Raw genomic sequence first — 23,864 nt, 5'->3', positions numbered from 1 at the left:
ACTAGGCAGGAATATGCATCTTGTGGTTTCTTACTATGACTCTTGGTATTTCAGATATTGATGAGTGCAGCAATGGAGACAATCTCTGTCAAAGAAACGCGGACTGTATCAACAGTCCTGGTAGTTACCGCTGTGAATGTGCTGCTGGTTTTAAACTTTCACCCAATGGTGCTTGTGTTGGTAAGAAATCAGTTGATTTTTCTAGTCTGAATCTGTTTGTACGTAATCAAGGGTCTGTATTTGATTCTTTTGAAGGGTAAAAGTAATGTTTATTTTCTGTTACCTTGCATATTCTGCTGTGTGTTTTATGTAGCAGTTTTTATTTTATAGCCCTGTTTCTCTGTGCAAGGGAAGAAAAGACAGAGTGAAACTTTTAAAGAACATTCTTGAGGTATCAACCAAATACTAACAGTAGTTTTGACCTTGAGGTGTATAGGCAAGAAGTTCTTATAAAATGAAATTTTGTTATGATTCAGGTTTAGTTATGGATAATTTTGAGTCTGGTTTTAATAATAATAACAGATTGTAAAAACATGTTTGTGTAACATGAATGAATAATAAAAGTCAATAATGTGTACCATCTGTTTTATATTTTTGTTATAGATCGCAATGAATGTCTGGAAATTCCTAATGTTTGCAGTCATGGTTTATGTGTGGACATGCAAGGAAGTTACCAGTGCATATGTCACAATGGTTTTAAGGCATCTCAAGACCAGACTATGTGCATGGGTATGGAAAGAATACACTTTTGTGGTTTTAAAAGAGAGGATAATAGAGGGGAATGAGTTAATTCTTTTTTTTAATTGTATAAAAAGAATATAATGGCATTGAAAGGCTGATTCATATGTCTTTGAGTTTTTGTGATTAAAGTATGTGAAGTTGTCCTTGGAGAAAGGAGAAAAAAATCACAATATTTTCAGAGGTAGCTCCGTATTACCGAAGAACATGTTAACCCCATTTTCACAAAAATGCATGATAAAGACTCATTTGAAAGAAAAATTTACAGGTGATACTACAGAGCAATAGAGTCTGGAGAAAAAAATACAGATTTTTTTTCAATTATTTCAAATTTTATTGAGTTCCTACTTCATTAAAAAAATAGAATCCCACACAATGTAATCTATACTAATTTTATATTCAGATGATGACATGAAAGAGATGACATTAAGAAATAAGCTGATAGCAAAATAAGAGTGTTTTTCTTTTCTTTTTTAATGTTAAATATTAAATTCTAAAGGATATTTAAAGAAAGATGTGAGGCATGTGTGAATTTGGTTCTCTTTGAAAAAAAAAACTAAATGTCAGCTCTAAGCACTAGCGACATTCAGTGACCTCTATAACACAGGTGTGTTCATACTTCTATTTCATGGGGGCATTGAAAACCTGTTCCCATAATATTATATATTCATATATGCTTTGAGTCTTCCCATTTTTGAACTAAATCATATTTGTCAAATCACCTGAAAAAGATATTTCAGAAAGTGACTTCTGTTAACAATGCAAAATTTCCAGAACATGGTTACTTGAAACAATAATAATTCTAAAACTGAAATTTGTCTTTCATAGTCTGAAATAAAAATTTTGACTGAAATGCAGTCTGAAATACAAATCTTGACAATTACAGGTTATGGAAACAATCCTATAACAAATTGTTTACCATCTGTAAATAAATGTTATAAATATATAAATAAACAAATGTTTCAGAAAGTCCACAAGAACTCGGAGACAAATAACCTTCATATCCCCATGAAAATCCAAACAGCACTCAAATACACAGTAGAAAACATTGAATTCTAGTGCATTAAAAAATGGATGTATCCAAGAGTTTGAAGGCAGTCTTTATATTTCTGAAAGTAATAATAACATAATGAATTTACGTATGCAAACGTCATTGTGAACAATGATACATAACTCCTTTATAGAGTGTTTTGAACAGGTTTTCATGTGCATTAGAGTAAGAGGTGTATATGAATTTTGAGATAGTTCTGAGACTTTGATGCTCAATCCTTTGTACTGATTTCAGATCACTAGTGCACATTAAGAAATGAAGTTTTACGAAGGAAAATAAAAAGAAAGCTTCATGGTACTGCATATGCACTTATTTTGATCTTTACATGTAGCAATAGCTTTTAAAATACAAATGAAAAATAAGTGTCATATGTAGTGTTTTCCTACACATGCCCAGAACTTTGCACACAATGCTGTAAAAATCAGTAGTATAAATAAAAAATGTGACAGATGTTACAGGTTTAGAGTATCGTCACTGCGTGCAAAGACATCACCTTAACAAATACCTGTAAAAATAAATTCTAGCATATAATTTTGTTTCTCTTTGCAGATGTTGATGAATGTGAACGCCATCCATGTGGAAACGGAACATGTAAAAACACAGTTGGATCATATAACTGTCTGTGTTATCCAGGATTTGAATTAACTCATAATAATGATTGTATGGGTAGGTGATGTAATCCAAACCATGCTTTCATTGTGGCTGGGTTAGTATGCCAAGGAGGATGTATATAGTTAAAACTCAAACAGATGTTTCAGGGTGCTAGGGAAGTTAATTGAGTGCAGTAATTGATACAGCTACCAACCCTAGAGGTTAACCATTATTATAATTTTTGAAAATAAATTCAGAATATGTTTTACCATCCAGCTTGAGATAATGTAATCCCTAAAGCTCTTGACCACTGGGGCAGCCTTACAGTTCATTGTCATTTTAATGCAGTCCTCATCCCCATTAGATTTCTTGGGCAATTACAGCAAATGTCCTTGACTACTGGCAAAGTCCATAGGAGCCACTCACAATAAGTTTGAATAATAACATAACACCAGAGTTACCTAAGGAATTTAAAATCATTTCTTTATTTCACCATATTGTTTGAAGCTTGTGCACGGTGTGAAAAAGGAATGAGACCAGCAATAAGAAAGCAAGCACGGCTAATCACCTAAATTTCCTAAGACAAACTCTGCTTACACAGAGGCATTGCTATTTCCTATTCCTTAAAAGTGGAGAACACCAGAATATCTGATAGTTTTGGATAATTTAAATATTTGTGATAAAGAAAATAAAATCTTCCTAGGCTGAAGAACAGACTCATAAGTCTCTGGAGATCCTCTGCCTTGTGCAAAGCCTAAGCCAAAACAGAAGCCTTCAGATTCCTTTCTGCTACAGAATAAAGACAAAACAAAGTCTACCATTTCCTTTGTGGTTCAGGAGAGAACTAAAACATTTTAAATAAGTATTTTAAATCCTGTCCTTCTCCAGGAAAGAGAAAATTCAAAACTTGTTCAAGAAAGAAGAGACTGCAGCCAAAGAACGGCAGTCTTTGCCAAGGAGTTTCTTTCCCATAGCAGTACAGCTGCCAGGCTACTGCCAGGAGCATCCAGTAGGCTGTGCCTCTGAGCATCCTCCAGGCTGTGCCTTCAAGGAGGCTGAGGAGCTCAAGCTGACTCAGAGACTTGGCTTTCGTGAGCTTGCCTCTTGACAGCCTGGAGAGCCCCACATCTTTCTTCCAAGCCATCCCGGTCATTCAGTTTAAGCCCATCCCAATATAATAGTCTGGAAGTATTTGTACTTGTGGAACTGTCACACAGAAGAAATACACTGTGGAATAAACTAGTAACCAGGCAGGTCTGTACTGGCTGAAGCAGAAGGTACATCTTGTACAGGAGCTGGTTCTTAACACTTCTGAAGAAGACCTAAAACCTTTTCAGTAAAATTGATGTTAGTTTTCATCATTCAAATTAAAGTGTTTTACAACAGTGAAGTGTAAGTTGTTCTTACACCGTGATACTTATCCAATCTCCTTGATTTTCATTTCTTAAACTTTCTCATCCGTATTACTCATCTGTAATACATTACTGAATTATGCAGTGTTTCTTTCATTTTGCCTTATTAAAGTAACTCTTAACTAATAAGCATTTCAAACCTCATTTTCAGAACTGCTATGAAGGAGAAAATCTTCCCATGGAAAGCAAATGACATATTCCAAACATTGAAAAATGACAAAGCAGGTTTTAGGGGGGAACTTGAGCACATATAAAATCCCGATAAAGTCCAGAACACCCCATGTTACATTTTCTTCTCTGTGTCTGGAGTTAGTATCATACAGTCAGTTGGCAGTAATTGACTGTCTCCAGATGCAGTAGCTGAGGTAATGCTGCAAGTTTAAAAATTATAATACCCCATAAAAAAGAGTGTTGTTTAAATAGAACATATACCCTAAAGCACTTGAGTGAGAGTTACTTTCCACTGTCAACTGTTCCCTTCTTGCTGCAAGATTTGCCTTTTCCATGGAAATATATGCATTGCAACTTGAGTGTGTTTATAACACTCTGTATATACTGTGCATGCTTACACATTCTAATGGTTAAATTCTTGGAGGGACTCAACTCTCACTTGTGTGTTTTTTTTTGTTGTTGTTTGTTTCTTTATAGATATTGATGAGTGCAGTTCCTTCTTTGGTCAGGTGTGCAGAAATGGCCGGTGTTTCAATGAAATTGGTTCCTTCAAATGTTTATGTAATGAAGGATATGAACTTACTCTAGATGGCAAGAATTGCATTGGTATGTATGATACCACATGGAGATGTTACAGTACTGCTGAGCTGAAATAATACAGCTATCAGCTCCTATGTAGAGGGAAGGATCACAGTCTGAGTATCTAAAAAGAAAAAATAAAAATGACAATGATTTTAATGTCACACAATAGAAGTAACTGGGGCTTGAAATAGTTAATCTATGTGCATTTAAATGTCTTAGAAAATTGGAAGGTACTCTACCATATTTGTAATGAATAACACTGTTTTGTAATGTAAGAACAATGCTGTTAAGAATTACATGATTCTAAACCTTTCCTGATTCTATTCTCCTAAGATACTAATGAGTGTGTGGCACTACCTGGTTCATGCTCCCCTGGTACCTGTCAAAATTTGGAAGGATCATTCAGATGCATCTGTCCACCGGGATATGAAGTAAAGAGTGAAAGTTGTATTGGTAAGGCAAGTTGTAATTGTTGCTTCTAAACAATTTAAAAATTAAAAGTATCTGGCTTTAAAGTAGTTGTACGTACTGATGATTGTGAATTCTGTCCTACTTCAGATCATGGGGAAAGGGCATAAGTAGTTAAAGTCTTCAGGAAGAGATTTTAAAAGTGAAAGACAAGATATCGCCTTGATCTGTATTGTGCTATGTTTTGTACTTTTCATTTCTTCATTGATGCAAACTGAAAAATACTTGGATTTACTTTTCCAAAAAAATGGTGTCCTGTATTTCATGACCCCCCCCCCTTTTTTTTTTCCAGATATTATTGATAAAACAAACCAACCTGTGTAGTGGATTTATATAATGTTTGAAAAAATGGTAATTATTGTAATGTTGTAAAATAATGGCAATCAATGCATGAAGAAACCTTTGGTCTCACAGGGCTATGACATTTTAAAATCTTTGGATTTGGAAAAAGTTTTGGAATTTATGGGAAAAATTGCTTAAATTGGTTTATTCTAACAATTGTTTTCTGATTTGGTGTTTTGTATGTCTCTCAAGTGCTGAGATCCACAGGGACATGAGAGTACAATAGACCTTCCATCAGTTTGCATGTTCTTGTTTGTTCATAGAACTGTCTCATTTGAACATAGTTCAGGAGCAGTGTCGCATAGTGAATTAAGAGTGGGTGTAGCAGAGATAGAGAAATAGATTCAAGCTACAAGGAGAGCAAAGAACAGGACTGCTGTGAATGTTATTGACATCTAACTATACCATGTGGGGGCACCTGGCAAGAAAGGTGCACGCAACTAGTTTTCGGCAGCTAACCTAGGGGGCCTTAGATTCCTGTGGGGTCAGAGAACGGAATAAGCAACTGCCTGTCCACTGTGAAACGTGGTTCTCAGCTCAAATTGCTGAGGGTAGCTGACACCCCTCAGACACACTCATCAAAATAACTCCCGATAGTAAATGAGTAGCTTGTCCTTGTATGGAATGAAGAAAAGACTAGCGAGCAATTAATGATTTGGCCTATGTTATCCTAACTTTCTGAGTACAGGAACAAAGACCATTGGCCATAGGAACCTTCTTGATTTTTTGTCTTCAACAATAGGATATATTTTCTGAGCCCCAAACCTTTCTCATTCTGTTGTATCACACCATAAGATTAAATTTGCCTGCCAGCTTTATGGTTTCTTTTGGCAGCTGCTGTTCCCATACATTAGCAATTGTGTTTGAGATTCATTCAAATCACCTATGGTTGTAAAATCACGAATATAAAATGAAAGCTTTTGGTTTTTCTGGAGTATCACTGTTCATGACACTGTAGTATCCTGAGAGAAGTCTTGATGGTTTTGACAGTATCAGTGATGGCCAAATAGATTTTTACCCTTAGTAGAGGGTACTTAATTGCATTCTTCTTCATTCTGCCATGCGTCCAGAAGATTTTGAGATAAAATTACCAGACAATGCCTAGAAAATCATATGATTGTAGTAATAATTTGATTAATAATCTGTCAGCTCTTGAAACCTATGATGTTCCCCATTACTTTCTGTTGATCTTAAAAGCAGACATCTTTATAAAAATTCATTACTTCTCTCAGGAAGGTTGGGTACAGCTAGATTACTTCTTGAGCTCATTACTTCTTGAGTGCAAGAGAAATCAAAACAGGTGGGAGCCATATAAAAAGTCTTAGTTTCACCTACACATTTAATATATTTTCTTTTATTTTATGAGGAATGAAGGGGAGAGGACTTGCTTCCATTTTTTGGTTAGCCTGTCCGTCATGGCCACAAAAAGTGTTTCTTCCACTAGTCCTGAGCCACACCTTACAGTAACAATCAGAACTTCAAAAGAGAAGCATTTCAATCCCATTACTGCAGCTTAGCTGCTGAGCTTTGTAAGTTAGCAACTGTCACACTAACTAAGAAATTGATTACTTTTCTTTCACGGAAATAAAGTAGCTCAAAACATGTAGTAGGAATCTTTCCGTGGGAAGTTTCTGTGGAGCTTGGTCACATGCCAGCTTATGCTACAGTGGTTTGCTCATATGCTATACCTATAGTAGCTTCTGAAAAGTGGACTCAAGGTAACATTTTTCAGACTTAACATCAACAGGACCTGTTCCTACCTGACTCCTCCCCTCATACTACTTAACCTTTTCCTGTACAAAAAACTGTTTTTCCCTAGTTGCCTTTTTTGCTAAGTACAGATCAGTTTTCTAAGATTCAGTATAGTACAGAGTCCAACAAGTATCAGGAAAAATGATGCTACAAATTTGTGACTCAGCATCCATGAAGCTTACTTCCATTCCCGCCTGCACTTTGATTTAAGATCAGTGTTGATATAACTGCAGAATGTTTATGCAGCCACAGGTCCCTATAATGTTTCTTCTAAAATCCATTACTAAAAGACTCAGAACGAGTTGTCCTGCAATTATAGCTTTGGAGAATTTTAAATTACATTTCAGAATGTATTAAATTATAATTACCTTTAGAAATTACTTTACCAAAGAGGGTTATTTCTTCTGACAGCATTTGCAGAACAGAATAAAGTAAAAGATTGCTGATAATAATAATAATAATAAAGTAAAGGTCTATTATTATATTACTTTTCTTACTCTTTGTCTATATAGGTGCAGGATATGCAGCTTGATACTATTTCAGCTGCACAATTTTACAGACCTGTGTAATTTATATTACGCACTCCTTTGCTTTTAGTTTTTAATAATTATAAAAAGATCTTTACTTAAAAAAAAACTGAGTATGCATAGCTATAGTTTCTAATTAAATAGAAAACATTTTTAAATAACATATCGAGAGTGGCCATAGTAAACTGGTAAATATAAATGTGTCTCATAGTCCTCCGTCTATCTATAGTGTCAGTTCAAGAGTCAGTCAGGCAACGTGAAAAAAATATATATATCTTTTATTCCAAAGAATCCCCAGCATACAGTTTGTTTTAAAATTCATCTTTGGAAGTTTTATGCTGATGGGAAAATATTTTTCTTATAAATATATCTCATTCTCTGTTTCAGTCTGAAAGCATTTATTTAAAGTTTATGCTATAAATATGACGAACAGATAACATGATTTGAAACACTCTGATTTGAAAAAGTTAGTGGAGCTTGTTTTATCTTTTGGTTGTTTTATTGGAGGTGTACCTCTGGTTGAAGTTAAATAAATAAATAAATGATGTTTCTTAACCAGTGAATTGATAGTTGATGGGATTCTGATGAAATTTTTCTCATAAATTTTATAGATATTAATGAGTGCAATGAGGACCCCAACATCTGTCTCTTTGGCTCTTGTACAAACACTCCAGGAGGTTTCCAGTGCATTTGTCCTACAGGTTTTGTGCTGTCTGATAATGGACGGAGATGTTTTGGTAAGTTTAACAATTGAGGAAGGTAATAGCTAATTTTAACAGATAACACATACCCTGTGAAAAGGCTAAAAAGGGACTTTGGGAGGCCCATTCCAAATTTTACGAGAGTTGGAAAGTGCATTCAAAATAATAAGAAAAATACAGGCCTAACATCATTCCTTCCAGGACTAGACACGCATTGTTTAACCTGGTAGGAGACATGGGCTCCACATAATTGAGTTTTCTTTTTCAGATACTCGCCAGAGCTTCTGTTTCACTAATTTTGAGAATGGGAAGTGCTCAGTGCCAAAGGCTTTCAACACCACAAAGGCAAAGTGTTGCTGCAGTAAAATGCCAGGAGAAGGATGGGGTGATCCTTGTGAGCTCTGCCCAAAGGAAGAAGAAGGTACACAGGAAGATTAAAGTAACGACTTTTAGCTGGGAGAAAAGGAGAAACACATTTGTGTAGTACCTTTTCAATCAGTAGAAGGAGGGATCTGTTTGGTGTTCTCTCTTACAGCCTTTTGTAGAATCATTCTGAGGTGAACAAATGGAAAAAAATTACACAGAAGAAACTAAAGAAAAACAGCCTGAGTTACTGTTTTGGCTCTGTAGAGAAATGAACTAGTATCCTCCAACTGTATCATGAATCATAGGTCATATACATATCCTGATGGATCTCACCTGCTTTAGGAAAAGCAAAAGAGTAAAATGGGACGGTGCTGAGGATCCCTGAAGTAATCAGCAGTTTTCAGTTCTTGGTTTTCTCCAAGTTCCAAGTGCAGAAAGAGAAAGGCACCAAGCATGTGCACAATGAAGTTGGGCATATTCTAGTACTGCTACTGCTACCCTGCCCTAGAGACAGCGTTGCTTTTGCATCTGGCAAGACAATGTAATGGCCATGATTTAAACGGTTGGGTTTTGAAAAAGGTGGTATAGAAGATACATGATTTTTTATAGGTTTAACCATTTATCCTGATTCTCTTTCTCTCACTTGCTCTTTTCTTTCTTTTTTTTTTTTTTTTTTTTTAAATGTACCTCCACAGTTGCTTTTCAGGACCTGTGTCCTTACGGTCATGGGACTATTCCAGGAATTGATGATACACGTGAAGGTAGGTATGCTTTTTCCTCATCATTCAAAATTTTTTTTTTTATATATTTAAAACTAGACTTGGATATTGTAGTGTATGATGGCTTATTCCCCATGGCCCACAGGTTACAAGGGGCTGACTTTTAATAGATGTGGGCCATTATGAGATAGATAAGAGATTACCTTTAAAAATGCATGGGTAGAGACCAACAGAATGGGGCACTTTGTTTTTTAAAAATGCTCTAGTGAGACTTGATACAAAAGCAGATCAGCTAATAAGCGATTACCAATATCTTCCTACCTTTTAGATGTTAATGAATGCCTCGAAAGCCCAGGGATTTGTTCGAATGGACACTGCATCAACACTGATGGATCCTTCCGCTGCGAGTGCCCAATGGGATACAACTTAGATTTCACTGGAGTACATTGTATTGGTGCGTCCCTGTTTCATAAATGCTAAGAATTATAGCACTTGAATTTAAAACATGATTTGAAATGTGTCCCAGTTCTCTTCAGCTTACATTTACTCATTATACACAGATACCGATGAATGTTCAATCGGCAACCCATGTGGAAACGGTACATGCACTAATGTAGTTGGCAGTTTTGAATGCAACTGTCATGATGGATTTGAGCCAGGCCCAATGATGAATTGTGAAGGTATGTTGTCTTTTACTTTTTTTTCCTTTAGTTTCTGTCCATCAGATTATTTTATTCACTAGGCCTTTGGTGCTATAATAACCAGGAGGGAAAAAGTTTCTTTGATTGAAATATCTTATAGGGAAAGCAAGTCATTAATTGATTTAAACATTATTTTTAGTTTATCACAGGGCTTCTGAAATCATGTGTTGTGGTAGTCAATGCAGTGGTTAGCTGTATTTATTGTGAGTCTATTTTGGGGACCCAACAGTTATCATCTTTTTTTTTTTTTCCTCTCCAGCAAACAGCTGAATCAGTTACCACTGCAAAAAATGCCTGAATTTGCAGAGCATTTTTCATAAGTGAGGCAGCTCAGTTATGAACTGACCCATTCATCACAGTTATAGTAACAAATGAATTACATTGAACACAATAAGCTGAAGTCAGACCTCTGGTCCATCTAGTCCTTTATTTCATCCTTCACAGTTGAAATGCTAATTCAGGACAGCATATAAGCATGACTAACAACTTTCAGCAGCTCACTCCTCTCAAGAATATATGGGAAAATATGATGCAGACTGGAGGATGTGTTCCTGCAGAGTGGGTTTAGCATCCATTTATGGATCAGTTGTCCAAGAATCTGTCTAGTACATTCTTCAAACTACTGATACCATCTGCATCTAAAGCCTCTTGTGGCAGCAAGATGCAGAAGTTTACTACTCTCACAACTTAGAGAAGTATTTTATTTCATTTATTTTAAACTAATCCTCTATTAGTTTCACTAAATAAGTTTCATTCTATAAGTTTCAATAAGTTTCATAGTGTGGGGTGTATGTACAATCATTCTATTCTCATCAGATCCTTATCAGGATCCTTCTTAAAAATTTTGTCTTTTACAAATCATGTTTCCTTTCCAAAGCAAGAATTCATTTTCTTATAGTTGAAAAAAGGCTGACATCTGTCATCACACAGAAATACATTTTAAAAATTTCATTTAATAAAAATCTAAAATAGAGCAGTCCCAGCTTGCCATTTTAAGTTCTAGTTTCATATTATTTTTGTAAATATTTTTACGCAGAGTTTTGTTCAGTTTTCTCTGACTACTCATAACCAAGCATCCATAAGTTTCTGGTTTGCATTATATTACATTTCTGATAGTTTTTAGCTGATTATATACATACATGTATATAGTTATAAATATGTAGAAGTGCAGGTATAGAAACTTCTGGGTAATTGTTTTAAAACTTAGTGGAGAATGATGTTTTTGTTCCTTTCTGTTCAGATATAAATGAGTGTGCTCAGAATCCCTTGCTGTGTGCTTTTCGTTGTATCAATACTTATGGTTTCTATGAATGCACCTGTCCAGTCGGCTATGAACTGAGAGAAGACCAAAAGATGTGCAAAGGTAATGACTAAGATATGAACTCCCCACCTTCTATCACCCTGTGCTGGCCAAAGCATACTCCAGACATTTCTGTGCATCTTGTGTTCATCCTCTTAGTGAAATGTAGCAAGCAGCACAGCAGATAATTTACTCCTTCAAAATTCACATAATGCCAGTGTCTAGTGCTTTCTGTGTTCTTGCTGGGGAATGTAAAGACACAAATGTCAAGATGGTGAAGTTGTCCTTCAGCTCACAAAGATTACTTTGACAACTGCAGTTATGCACAACACTCATTTTTGTTTTTTTTAGTTCTTGTTTGGTAGGAAAGTCTGGATGCACTTTTTTCATGAGAAAGTGCTTGTTGTCTTCAGTAAACGAAGCTACTGGAAGGATGCTCAGATACAAAATAAATGTATTTTTACAGATCTAGATGAATGTGCTGAAGGTCTCCATGACTGCGAATCAAGAGGCATGATGTGCAAAAATTTAATTGGTACCTTCATGTGCATTTGTCCCCCTGGAATGACCCGAAGACCTGATGGAGAAGGCTGCACAGGTAAAGCTTAGAAAAGGAAGAAGACATTTATTGCAATTCCAACAAAAAACAATTCTCTTTATGTGTATATAGTAAACTAGAGAACTGCAGTTCATAAAGGACACTTAAGATAGCTGATAGTGCCTAACGTCTTAAATTTACTTTTTGTTTCAATGTTTGAGCCCTACTTGAAAATAGGTATAAAGAACTAGGAAGTATTTCAGAAGAAAAACTGGTTTTATTTACTTCATTGTACAACAAAATCAGGAAGTTTTTCAGACACTTGGTAGATTTAAAGCATTAAATATCCTCTTTTGAGGACAAAAGAGACCTCATCTGATGAGTACAAAGCAAAGTTATTGTAAATAAAAAGTTAAACTTCCTTCAGCTTTAATACTGTTTATAAATAATGTGGCAGTTCCTTAAAGAATTACAACTGTGAGATTCTGAAACAATATATAAAAGCCACAAAGAGGAGAAGGTGTGAAAACCGCCATACTTCACAATAATTCTCTGTATTTCCTCTATTATTTTTGGAATTGGTTGAGAGTAAAATGATAGCTACGTGTTGGTAAATTACACTTTTCTAATGGGTAAAAAACTCAAGACCATTCCGAAGTTCTCTTTAGAAAGAAGTATCTGAGGCTATCATTGGCTCAGAGGAAAAAAAAAATAAATAAATAAACATACGTCTCAGAGAATGCTTTAAATGAAAATATTTCAAAACAGCATCCCTTCAGCAGCAGAATGACCTCTTTACCGTCTTTACGTAACTTGATGAATTTACTCAGAGGAAAGAATCTGTACTAACAAGAATTTTGTCTTTTTCTCTATTTAATACTGCCTTTAAATGACCTGAGGTTATTTTTCAGTTAAATTTTAAGCATCTGTAGAGGTATTTAATTGCCTACAGTGTCTATGCCATTAGCTATGGAAGAAAATATACTGGGTTTGTAAAGTGTTTCAGGGAAATGATGTGCTGACTGAATTGTGACTGATTGCAGAAGGAAGTTAAATGTACTCAGACTCCTTCTTAATGATTACAAAGTGAAAATTTGTTACACAAATCATGCTCGTGTTCCAATTTTATTTAAATGCTATTTGCCAGGTAAAAGTTGTGGATAGGACTTCCTCTGCTGTTTTCTGCTTCTTGTTACTTGCAGAGCCCAAAAAGGTCTAAAGCCTTCATCCTAGATGCAGCATATAAGGCATGGAATAGAAGAATATCATTACTAGAAAAGTCTTTCTCACACTTAATCAGTTGTTGATGTTCCACTTCTTGCAAATATTACACAAAATGCTGAATACATTCTGCAAGTCTGACACATCTTCTTGTAACAATAACCTGCATTTGATATTTTTGTAAAGATGAAAATGAATGCCGTACCAAGCCAGGTATCTGTGAAAATGGTCGCTGCATGAATGTCATTGGGAGCTACCGATGTGAATGTAATGAAGGATTCCTGTCAAGCCCGTCAGGCATTGAGTGTCTTGGTAAGTCCCTCCCTCCTTCATATGCATTCCATCTTACATGACAGAGTGTGTCGGTGCTGGGATTTAGAGTGTAAATTGGGGTTCTGATTATCTCTAACAGCTCTCTTAGGTGAAACAATTAAATAATGTTCCTGATTAATTAAAATAATTAAATGATATTAAATGATATAATATTAAATAATGACAGGAATGAGGAGCCTCTTGAGAATGTCAGCTTAATCAAGCTACAAAGGGCCTCACATGGAGGCATCTACATTCCACAGGGCATAAACATGGTGTGGAGCAACACTATCCAGACAAATTATAGGTATTTTTAAAGAAGCAGAATGTAGTTATCTTAGGTAGATGAAAAACTGGGGTGCATAGCAAACTGAAGTGTTTACATATTAAGAACATGATTTTAAGTGCAACAATATTGCAACTAGGCATATGAATTTTCTGTACTTTTAATGTAGATAGTGAATATGAATAAAAATATTAGGATTTCACAAAAAAAAAAAAAAATTATGTTGAAAAGTTATTGAGGCATGTCTGTACATTAAACGCGGATGAAGGGTTTAATATTCATCAACTTATATTTCCTTTTCAATATGTCCAGACTTGTCATTTGCACTATAAAATTGTTACTTTTTTAAAAATCAAACAAAACTGCAGAATCTTAACTTTTTCATGACCAGTGCGCAAGTGTAAATACTTAAAAGTGTTTTTTCAATACCAACATGTTAAATTGCAGGAGTATTTAGAACTGTATAAAGAACACCTGCATTAAAACTACTTAGATATTATCTTACCTATGTACTATATAACCAGCTCTCTGTAAGTTGCCATCAGTAGTGTGCTGACGTCATGGCAAAGCAATAATGTATTTCCTAAGTATTTCCTAAGGATTAGGACCAGATGGGAGTGGGACGTTGCAGGCTTTTAACCCCAGCCAGTCATTAATGCCAAGGAAATACCCTGTTTTCATTATTACTTTCTTATATTTTATATATATATATAAATAATGTACATATATATATGCACACACACACACATATTTACATAGATCGTCTTTAAAAAACTATGCTTTGGATTAGTTTGCTCATTGCTGCTTTTCCTTTAGGGCTGTCCAGGTCAGACAAGACTGAAAAATTAGTCTGGCAGAAACAAACTGCATCTTCAGAATTAAAGAACAAACATTAAGTCTTAGATGACACTATTTTAAATATATTGTGAAAACCTTTATATTCTGTTCACGTTAAAGTATATTTCACTTCTCAAATTGGAGACTAAGCATTGCATGGTCTTCAAGTTATAAGGGGTGTAAAGACCTGCCCAGTATACCAACTTACAAGAACAGAAATCTGCTGAGTTTTGCAAGTCATCACAGTGAACATGCTGTCTCACACAAGTGGCACTTCCTGTGAGGACAGCTTTCTCTACTGTAACCAGTTAAGTTACCAGGCACCCAAAGCAATTTTCACCTAAAGTCAAAGATTACATTTTACCTGATTCATGTGAGAAATCCACAGATTATACTCCTTATACTTGTATACCACATGGTCACCTTGGTGTTCAAAAATGTACACATTCTTAGGGATCTGAAAGATGTTAACTTTAAGCTTTAAAACAAAAGATCTTTCACTTAAAAACATAAGCATCTGTCAGAGTAGTTGACAATATCTTCATTTTTATTAACAAATATGACAACTGACATATTACCTATTTAGAAGTATCATCTCTTCAAAATCTAGTTTCCATGATCACTGGAAGCTGGGATCTCTCCTCTCTTCATCTGCCTGTTTGAAGGAAACATGCAGGATGTTAATGATTGTATAGTTTCACTCCTCTTTCATGATTGACATGTATTAGTCAAAAGGTTCAAAAGTGAAGGAAAATGGATTAAGAAATGGACAGATTAACAGTATGGCTATATAAAACCATTTTTCCCACCTGCAAAGTAGGAGTGCTGCTTAAAAAGGCTAGCAAATAGCAGACTAGCAGCACTTAGAGACTTCTAAATGCTAAGGATTTTGTCATTTAAATCACATCACAGTATAGATGGTCAGATATACTATTTTTACCAGGAAAAAAAATTGAAAAAAAAACCCTACACACACAAACAAAACAGAACAAACAAAAAACAACAACAACAAAAAAGAACAAGAAAGAAAGAAGCCAAAGCCCTAACCCCACTCCAAGTAAATCTGTTAAATGCAAGCTAAACATAGGTAGCTTAAGAGGGAGCTCAGTTTGGCTTGCAGCCTGTTCTGCTATCAAGTAAGCTTGCCAGGGATGCCTAAGGGCACATCCTTCCTAGAAGTAAAAGTCACATTAAGTCATAGAGTACTGAACTTCGGAGATGTCTGGAATAAACTTGGAATGGCAACAGATGTTCAGAAGACATGACAAATTTTTGAAAGGCTAAGTCAAAACAGACTTCACAGACTGGTTGCTAGTAGTCTAGTGCTTGAGAGTTGACAGAGAGCCAGAATAATATATTAGATGCTCAATGGTTCAGATATTTATCTCCTGCTCTTTCTTAATCTCTCCAATTCTTCCTTACAGATAATCGTCAAGGCTTTTGCTTTGCTGAAGTTCTACAGACTATGTGTCAAATGGCTTCAAGCAGCCGCAATCTTGTCACTAAATCTGAGTGCTGCTGTGATGGAGGCCGGGGCTGGGGTAATCAGTGTGAGCTCTGCCCACTTCCTGGAACCACCCAGTATAAGAAGCTCTGTCCACACGGTCCAGGATATACTACAGATGGAAGAGGTATTTGCAGAGATGAAAGGAGGTAGAAAATAGTGAAGGAATACACTTACATGCTTAAGAAAATGCAGTATTCTCTTTGAAGCTCCTTTGAAGAATTTCCTGTGAAACAACAGAGTTTGATTTTTCAAATACTACTGTGTGATCAGAAATTAAAAACACCTTTAAACAGTAGCTGCACCAGGAATACTCACAGCTGTGCAGAATTTTCAGGGTTGGGATCTAAAACAGGATCAACCAGTTCTAAAAGCTAGAAATTATCCCAAAGCTTTTGTGTGCTGAGATGTTACATACAAGGCAAAATGTAACAGCAGTAGTTCTAACTAGCACATATTTTTAAATTTTGGTGAAAAATTTTTATGATCTTACTAATCATAACAAACTTCACTTCTACGATTTTGTTTATTTGTTTGATTTTTTATTTTTTCCTCTGAGTTATCAAAACTAGAACTTGATTACCCAATGAAATAGCAGAAAACTTTCAATGCAGAAAACAATACTAAAAATTGGAAAAATATTTGCTTGTGTGCTCAGGCCCATTTTAAAGAGAAAGAAAGTTTAAAGTTACTATCGGAAGTATAATGATCAGGAACTGTGGAAAAAATGGAAGAATTTTTTTTCCATTCCCAGTAACGTTCCCATGGCATTATACACAATTACAGAATGGCTGAGGTGGGAAGAGACCTCTGGAGGTCGTCTGGTCCAACCCCCCTGATCAAGCAGGGACACCTTTGAGCAGGTTGCCCAGGACCAGCCATGTCCAGGCAGCTTTTGAAGATCTCCGAGGAGGGAGACTCCAAAACCTCTCTGGGCAACATATTCCAGTGCTCAGTCACCCATGCAGTAAAGTGCTTCCTGATGTTTAGACAGAACCTCCAGTGTAACAGTTTGGGCCCCACTGCCTCTTGTCCTGGCACTGGGCACAAAGGAAGGAGCCTAGCCTCTTCCCTTCAGCTATTTATAGACATTGATGAGATCACCCCAAGCCTTCTCTTCTCCAGGCTGAACAATCTCAGCTCTCTCAGCCCTTCCTCGTAAGAGAGCTACACAATTCCGCTGATCATTGTGGTGGCCCTCTGTTGGACACTTTCCAATATGTCCAGCTTTCTGTTGTACTGGAAAGCCCAGAACTGAACACAGTACTCCAGGTGCAGTCTCACCAGTGCTGAGTAGATCATTGGTAGAACCTGGTCTTTTTTCTTTGAATTTCTTATTCAGAAGGAAAACTTAACAAGTGCCAAATTCAAAACTAGTATCTTTTTTTTTTTTTTGAAAGATCATATATTTAATATTTTCCCTACAGATATTGATGAATGTAAGGTCATGCCAAACCTGTGTAGAAATGGACAATGTATCAACACTATGGGCTCCTTTCGCTGCTTTTGCAAAGTTGGCTATACGACTGACATAAGCAGCACATCCTGTGTTGGTAAGATTCAGCCTCTTAATCCTCAATATTTTTTTAGTTGGTACATATTTACACAGTGCAACTATCAGTCTCCCTCTGTAAGCCTTTGAATATCTCTTTATCTCTTAACTCTTTTCTTTCTTTGTCTTCCTAATATGCCTTCTGATTTTGTATTTCATTTTGCAAAGTAGGGAAACAAGCTGTACTGACAATATTCCTGCAGTATAATGAGCATTGAAATATGTTTTCAGCTGTATAACCATGTTGACTGACAAAGCAGCTAGCTCGCTGCTTTGTTTTTGCCACTTTCCTGTTGGTTAACTCATCAAAGTATATCATAGTATGCCTGAAAAGAAATGCTTTGTCCATAGATGAAAATATTAATGTCACTGTTGCTCTAGTGTGTCACTCTTTCAAGAGATTGTTTGCCACAGTAGAGGTGACTCCAAAGTGACAGACACATAAGGAAAGAAATGGAAATGCTGCAAAAATGTAAAACATACTTCTTCTACAAACTTTTTTGTCTTAAATATAGTACTGTTCAGGAAACATCTTTCAAAGAAATCAGTACAGCAAATCTTTAACAGTTTCTCTTTTTAGATCTTGATGAGTGCTCCCAGTCTCCCAAACCATGCAATTTTATCTGCAAGAACTCAGAAGGGAGCTATCAGTGCTCATGTCCTCGGGGCTACATCCTTCAAGAAGATGGAAAGACATGCAAAGGTAAAGGAAGCTATACACAGTAACTTTAATTTTGTTGCACTTTGACTTAAAAGGAAATAATTTTGAAGTGTGATTTTTTTTTTTGCAAGTTAGACTAAATGTACTTCATATTTTTTGACTTTTGTTAAGACAACATCATCTCTTACTTTCAGATCTTGATGAATGTCAAACCAAACAACACAATTGTCAGTTTCTCTGTGTCAACACCCTTGGAGGCTTCACATGCAAATGCCCACCTGGTTTTACTCAACATCACACAGCTTGTATTGGTAAGAAAAACATGAATTTTCTTACATTAATTTTTTCTATAAGAGGAACATTCTCAATTCTTACCCTTTTGCATCATATAAACAATAGTAATACAGAGCAATAATGTCAGCAGTCCAGAAAACAGATTTTGAAAAGCAGCAATTACAGCTAAAGAAATATCAAAGTATATCCACCATTTGTATTTTCTTGCTTAGTAAAAAGTTATATATATTTAATACATGTTATTATATGCTAAGTATAACCACATGGACACAAAGGAGTAGAGTATTAAAATCTGATTTAAAATGTAGTTAAAAGAAAAACAGACTGCCTTTTCTTCTTTAATAGATACAGATGTCTTTAGATCTTAAGCACATGTACGAATCTTGCCAACTGAAACTATTTTAGTTAAGCTAATACGTAGGTGCAGCCTTTTTCCACTGTCAGCAATTACATACCTGGGTCTTTCACACTCATAACTGAATTACAACCTCTGCTTCCAACTTATTAAGTACTTTTAGCTCTGCATGAGTCATCAGGTCATCTGAAATTTGAGTACGGAAAATAACATTTTTAAAATAAATTTTTGCATCTCTTTGGTTTTCAACCTCTAAGGAAGTGTTATATGAACATACCTAATGTCTTACCCCAAGGTAAGATGCTAACCTTCTTCTCTCTGCCCTGTTAAAGATAACAATGAATGTGGTTCTCAGCCATTGCTTTGTGGATCAAAAGGAATTTGCCAAAACACTCCTGGAAGTTTTACCTGTGAATGTCAAAGGGGATTTTCTCTGGATTCTACTGGATTAAACTGTGAAGGTAACTAGTAAAAGTCAAATTCTTTTATGGTGCAAATTCTTACCTCTGTGTCTAGGGAATCCTATGATGTCAAAGACAAATCACAGTCATAAAACAGAGAAGCAGACATAGTGAAAGTACATACCAAAAATAAATAGGAGTGTATTTGAGGAATTTAAAACATAAATGTATGTAAGAGCATACTGTCTAACTCTTTGTTTACACAAGTTAGAAAAAAAAATTACTGTTTATCTGAACTCTCAAACAACTCTTCCCAGATTGCTTTCACCTTCACATAGGTTTATGCATCAGAAAGTCTGGTTATTTTTTCTTTTTCATTTCCATGTACTCTAAAAGGAATCTTGCTACTTTATTTTTTTTTTTTTTTTTCCTTTCAGCTAATTGTAATCATCTGCCTGAAGGTATCTAAGATCAGATTCTAAATTCCATACTTTTATCTCTCCTTCTATAGCTTCATTTCTCTGTGTTGGCCCAAAAGGGAGCCCCGGTCATGAAATCTATATTTGAGAGTTGCAGTGTCTTTAGTTGGTCTCAGATACTGTTAAACAAAAAATTAAAAGGCAAGGGTGTAAGTGCACAGATTTATGACATCTCAAAATGTCAGCTACCTTGACAAAAGGATTTAACAGGAATTGATATTTGGAATGCATTTCTAAAGTAACAATGCAGAATTTGCCCATCTAGAAGTTTTAGAAAGCATTATCATCTGTCAGGTTATTTTATCCTCTTCAAGCACATACATCCATCTTGTGTACTTTATCCAGCACTAAATTACACATACCAAAGCATTCACAAGATAGGTACATAACTAGAACATCAGAACTGCTCTATATGTTTTTACTGATGAAAGCACAAGTTTCAGTTCCTGGCAGTAGTTTTCTAGACCTCATGTTTTGGGACAATCCAGTTCCATGGAATTTGTGGACAACTGTGTACAACTAGAGTGTAACTTAGAATCTGTGGTGTCATGTACAATTTCTTATTTTCTATTAGCATTGTATACTGTACCTTACACATTGGGGTGCTTACAGTGGCTTGGTATGTACTTATTTCTTATAGCAGACACTACTTCTAATGACCAGATTTTTACATTTTGGTTTTAATTTATGGGTTTTTTCTTTATTTACACATTCATCAGAGACTTTTTAGATGGCTTTTTAATTGCAAAGGTGAACAAGTGCACTACAGACAAATTTAGTATGTGTTCCTCACATTCAAACACTTCAGAATGTGCCAGGAAACTGAAGTCCTACATAGTTGGTTTAGCAACTGAAATCCAAAAACATTCTTGTTCTCAGTATTACATCAAAGCAACATCGTGTGTGATTAGGGTTAGTGTTTCTTTTCCAAATCTGAGTTAAAGTTTTGAAAGCTTTAGTTGGATTATTGATAGATACAGAGAACACTGCATAAATTTGAGCTTCAGACCTTCCAAAAAAAAAACCCTGAACAGTGCTGCCATCTTAGAACAGTATTCCTCTGTCATAAATATGGGTGTTTAGGCGATTATTATCAAAGTGAGTAACATATTTTGCAACATGTATATTGATGTGTTCTCTCTGTTCTACTTCTCTCCCCAATGCAAAGATGTGGATGAATGTGATGGAAATCATAGGTGCCAGCATGGCTGTCAAAACATCCTGGGTGGATACAGATGCGGATGCCCACAAGGGTATATACAGCATTACCAGTGGAATCAATGCGTTGGTAAGGAAACAAAATGCATAGGAAACATTTAAACAGCAAAGTTGTCATAGAGATTACAGTGACAACTGCCAAGTAAGGGCGAGAATGCACAGGACAAAGGATATGCAGACAGATCTTTTCTCTCTCTCTCTTTCCCCTTCTCTCCATCCACTTACTACTCTTAATGTAAATCAATGACAGATGGTGACGAGAAAACTCACTCAGCCTGTTAAAACTCTGTGTGACAAGGTGTTTTTCTTAGTCATTCTATGTTCTGACTCCGTTGTCCTCAAGAAAATCCCCATCTTAGAAAGGTGTAAAGGCTTTCATTGAATTCCTTCAGGCTTGATATACATACCTCTCTTGAAAAAAAGAAAAAAATATCCTACATTTCATCAGTAAGAATCAGTCAACACCATTAGCATTTTGAGAATACCACAGAGTAGTATTAATAGTGAATAGGAAGAAAAAGATACCAACATAATCATTCCAAAATACAGTGTTACGGCTACCAGTAGTTCACTGGGCAGAGAACAGGGACAAATGAATCAGCTCAGCAGTTTTCTATATCTGGCTGATTCAGTCCATCTTTTTTTTTTTCTGCATTTCATGAACTAAGCCAAATCCCATACCAAACAGAATGTAGGAAATTAAAAAAAAACAAAAATAAAAAACAACACAGCCAAATAACCCCATCCTGTACTTTTCACAAAGTACCATAACAACATATTTAACTTTTCAAGTTTGCTTTCATGGTTTTACCTCAATGGTGTCACAATAAGAGGATAGCTGTGAGCCCTGCCGTAGATCTCTTATAGGCTGATCTTAATGCCCTTATATTAGATATCAAAATTAGTTTATTACACCCATTTTACACTAAATAGCACACCAGGCAGTTTTTCTGAAGGCGCAGCCACCAGCATCACTCCTTACTTAGTACTGCTCTTCAACAAAGAAAGCTAATGAAGGAGGTAGGAGTGACAGGAAAACACAAGTAGCAACTCCCACAAATTTCCAAAACAGCTACGGTCTCTGAATGTAGAATAAAGATAGATATTCCTCAGAAGAACATGTCTTCTAGTAACTGCAGGCAAAAATGGTAAAGCATGCACCAATGATGCTGGAGATGAAAACTGTACCTTGGTAAGGTAAATAAAATAAGCAGCATATTTGCTAATTATCAAATGCATAATCTTTCAATACAACCAGCTACTTTACTTACTCATTTTTCACAAGATAACCTGGAACTAAATCCATCAGACTGACTGGAGGATCTTCCCTTTATATGCCCATAAAGTGAAGACAATTCTTGCTTCTCTCTTCCATCTGGAGTGGCTGTTCAGTTTGTCTTTCCCCTCACAGAGCCTGCAGGTTTCTACTACAAGTAGGTAGTAACCTCACCCCATCTCTGGGTGTCCATGAACACTGTCATGGTTGAAGTATGACTGGAGTTCCAGTTCATTTCTCTTCTGTGGATCTTGCATGGTAGGAATGTACCCTGCCAGGAGAAAGATTATTGATAAGTACCCCTAAGCAAAACAGGAGACATGCCTTGAAGGAAAGGGAAGCATTGAGGGAATATAAACCTGACAGTAACAGTATCCTAAAACATCTTTATGGTCCAGATACATACGTCTGGAATTTTTGCTAGTGTACTTTTACTTTGGGGACCACATCTTTGTAGGGTAGTAAGGTCAAGGATGTAGCAGAGCCCTAGGACTTGCAGATATTCTGATTTGTTACCTACATCTTGCCTGTCTGATCTTTGTCCAGATTAAAGATACCAATGCACATTTGTTTGCTTACTAGATGAAAATGAATGTTCCAATCCTAACACATGTGGCTCTGCTTCTTGCTACAACACACTTGGAAGTTACAAGTGTGCCTGCCCTTCTGGATTTTCTTATGACCAATTCTCCAGTGCATGCCATGATGTGAATGAGTGTTCTTCTACCAAGAACCCCTGCAATTATGGTTGTTCTAACACTGAAGGTGGTTATCTTTGTGGCTGTCCACCAGGCTATTACAGAGTTGGACAAGGGTGAGTATCTCACATAGTCATTCATCAGAGACACATTCAGAGGGTGACAAAAAGTCTAGGCAGTAATTTGAAGAGCAGAGGTGCAAATGAAGGAGAGGTTAATAAGTCATGGTTTTTTCTACATTTCCTGTGCACAATGTACACAAGCTGTGCACAAATACCTGTAATATTAGGGAAAAAAAAAAAAGACACATGTCTGTACCTGCAGCATGACACTCATTTGAATTCTAACATATAAACAGCATTACATAGTTAGTTCTGCTTTCTCCACCGGTATGAGCACAAAAACTCCAGGTCTGCTCAGTGAGGACTGTTACTGCATAAGGATAAGTATAATCCTCACTGAGTTAATTAAGAGATTTAAGCCATACTGGTCAACCCAAAATGTTAAACAAATTAACATAATTCTGGTACATGGTAAATGCTAAAATCTTTTATTTCCAAAGTCAGGGCAGGTTGGGTTTGTTCTGTTTATTCACGATACTTGTGAATGAAAATTAGAAAAACCTACAGACCTTCAGCCAGCAGTTGCATTTCATTCAGTATGTGAATGTATTTCATTCACTAGTGTGAAGAAAATTAATTCACAGTCATCCTGGTGAGGAAAGAGAAGGGGACGGGATGCTGGCGCTATAGTACAGATTACATACACTCACTTTCCATTTAACTGGACAGTTCATAAAACTGCAAGAACT

The 23,864-nt window shown here is 36.0% G+C and overlaps 1 protein-coding gene and 1 long non-coding RNA gene across 3 annotated transcripts in view; one reads left to right on the top strand and one right to left on the bottom strand.

Annotated features, from left to right (window-relative positions):
* The window catches only part of FBN2 (fibrillin 2), a 191,639-nt gene that overhangs the window by 163,277 nt on the left and 4,498 nt on the right, over window positions 1-23,864 (top strand). For both annotated transcript variants that reach the window (XM_083819186.1, XM_083819185.1), the window contains 20 exons: window positions 55-180; window positions 604-729; window positions 2,339-2,455; window positions 4,441-4,569; window positions 4,879-4,998; window positions 8,246-8,371; window positions 8,604-8,756; window positions 9,397-9,462; window positions 9,749-9,874; window positions 9,981-10,100; window positions 11,362-11,484; window positions 11,888-12,019; window positions 13,367-13,492; window positions 16,040-16,246; window positions 17,547-17,672; window positions 18,252-18,374; window positions 18,527-18,643; window positions 19,314-19,442; window positions 21,030-21,149; window positions 22,938-23,169. In XM_083819186.1, the coding sequence (XP_083675312.1) occupies window positions 55-180; window positions 604-729; window positions 2,339-2,455; window positions 4,441-4,569; window positions 4,879-4,998; window positions 8,246-8,371; window positions 8,604-8,756; window positions 9,397-9,462; window positions 9,749-9,874; window positions 9,981-10,100; window positions 11,362-11,484; window positions 11,888-12,019; window positions 13,367-13,492; window positions 16,040-16,246; window positions 17,547-17,672; window positions 18,252-18,374; window positions 18,527-18,643; window positions 19,314-19,442; window positions 21,030-21,149; window positions 22,938-23,169 (2,644 nt within the window). The remainder of the gene's footprint in view (window positions 1-54; window positions 181-603; window positions 730-2,338; window positions 2,456-4,440; window positions 4,570-4,878; window positions 4,999-8,245; window positions 8,372-8,603; window positions 8,757-9,396; window positions 9,463-9,748; window positions 9,875-9,980; window positions 10,101-11,361; window positions 11,485-11,887; window positions 12,020-13,366; window positions 13,493-16,039; window positions 16,247-17,546; window positions 17,673-18,251; window positions 18,375-18,526; window positions 18,644-19,313; window positions 19,443-21,029; window positions 21,150-22,937; window positions 23,170-23,864) is intronic.
* On the bottom strand, window positions 13,509-22,924 carry LOC310890324. Its single transcript, XR_014577179.1, has 3 exons — window positions 22,351-22,924; window positions 16,297-16,345; window positions 13,509-15,270 (listed from the first exon to the last, which is right to left on the bottom strand). It is a non-coding gene; the product is annotated as an uncharacterized lncRNA (long non-coding RNA).

The sequence above is a fragment of the Anser anser genome, assembly GCF_964211835.1.
Source record: "Anser anser genome assembly, chromosome: Z".
In the NCBI taxonomy this organism is placed as follows: domain Eukaryota; kingdom Metazoa; phylum Chordata; class Aves; order Anseriformes; family Anatidae; genus Anser; species Anser anser.
Note: the sequence above shows the minus strand (reverse complement) of the source record. Positions and strands in the feature narration are given on the sequence as shown.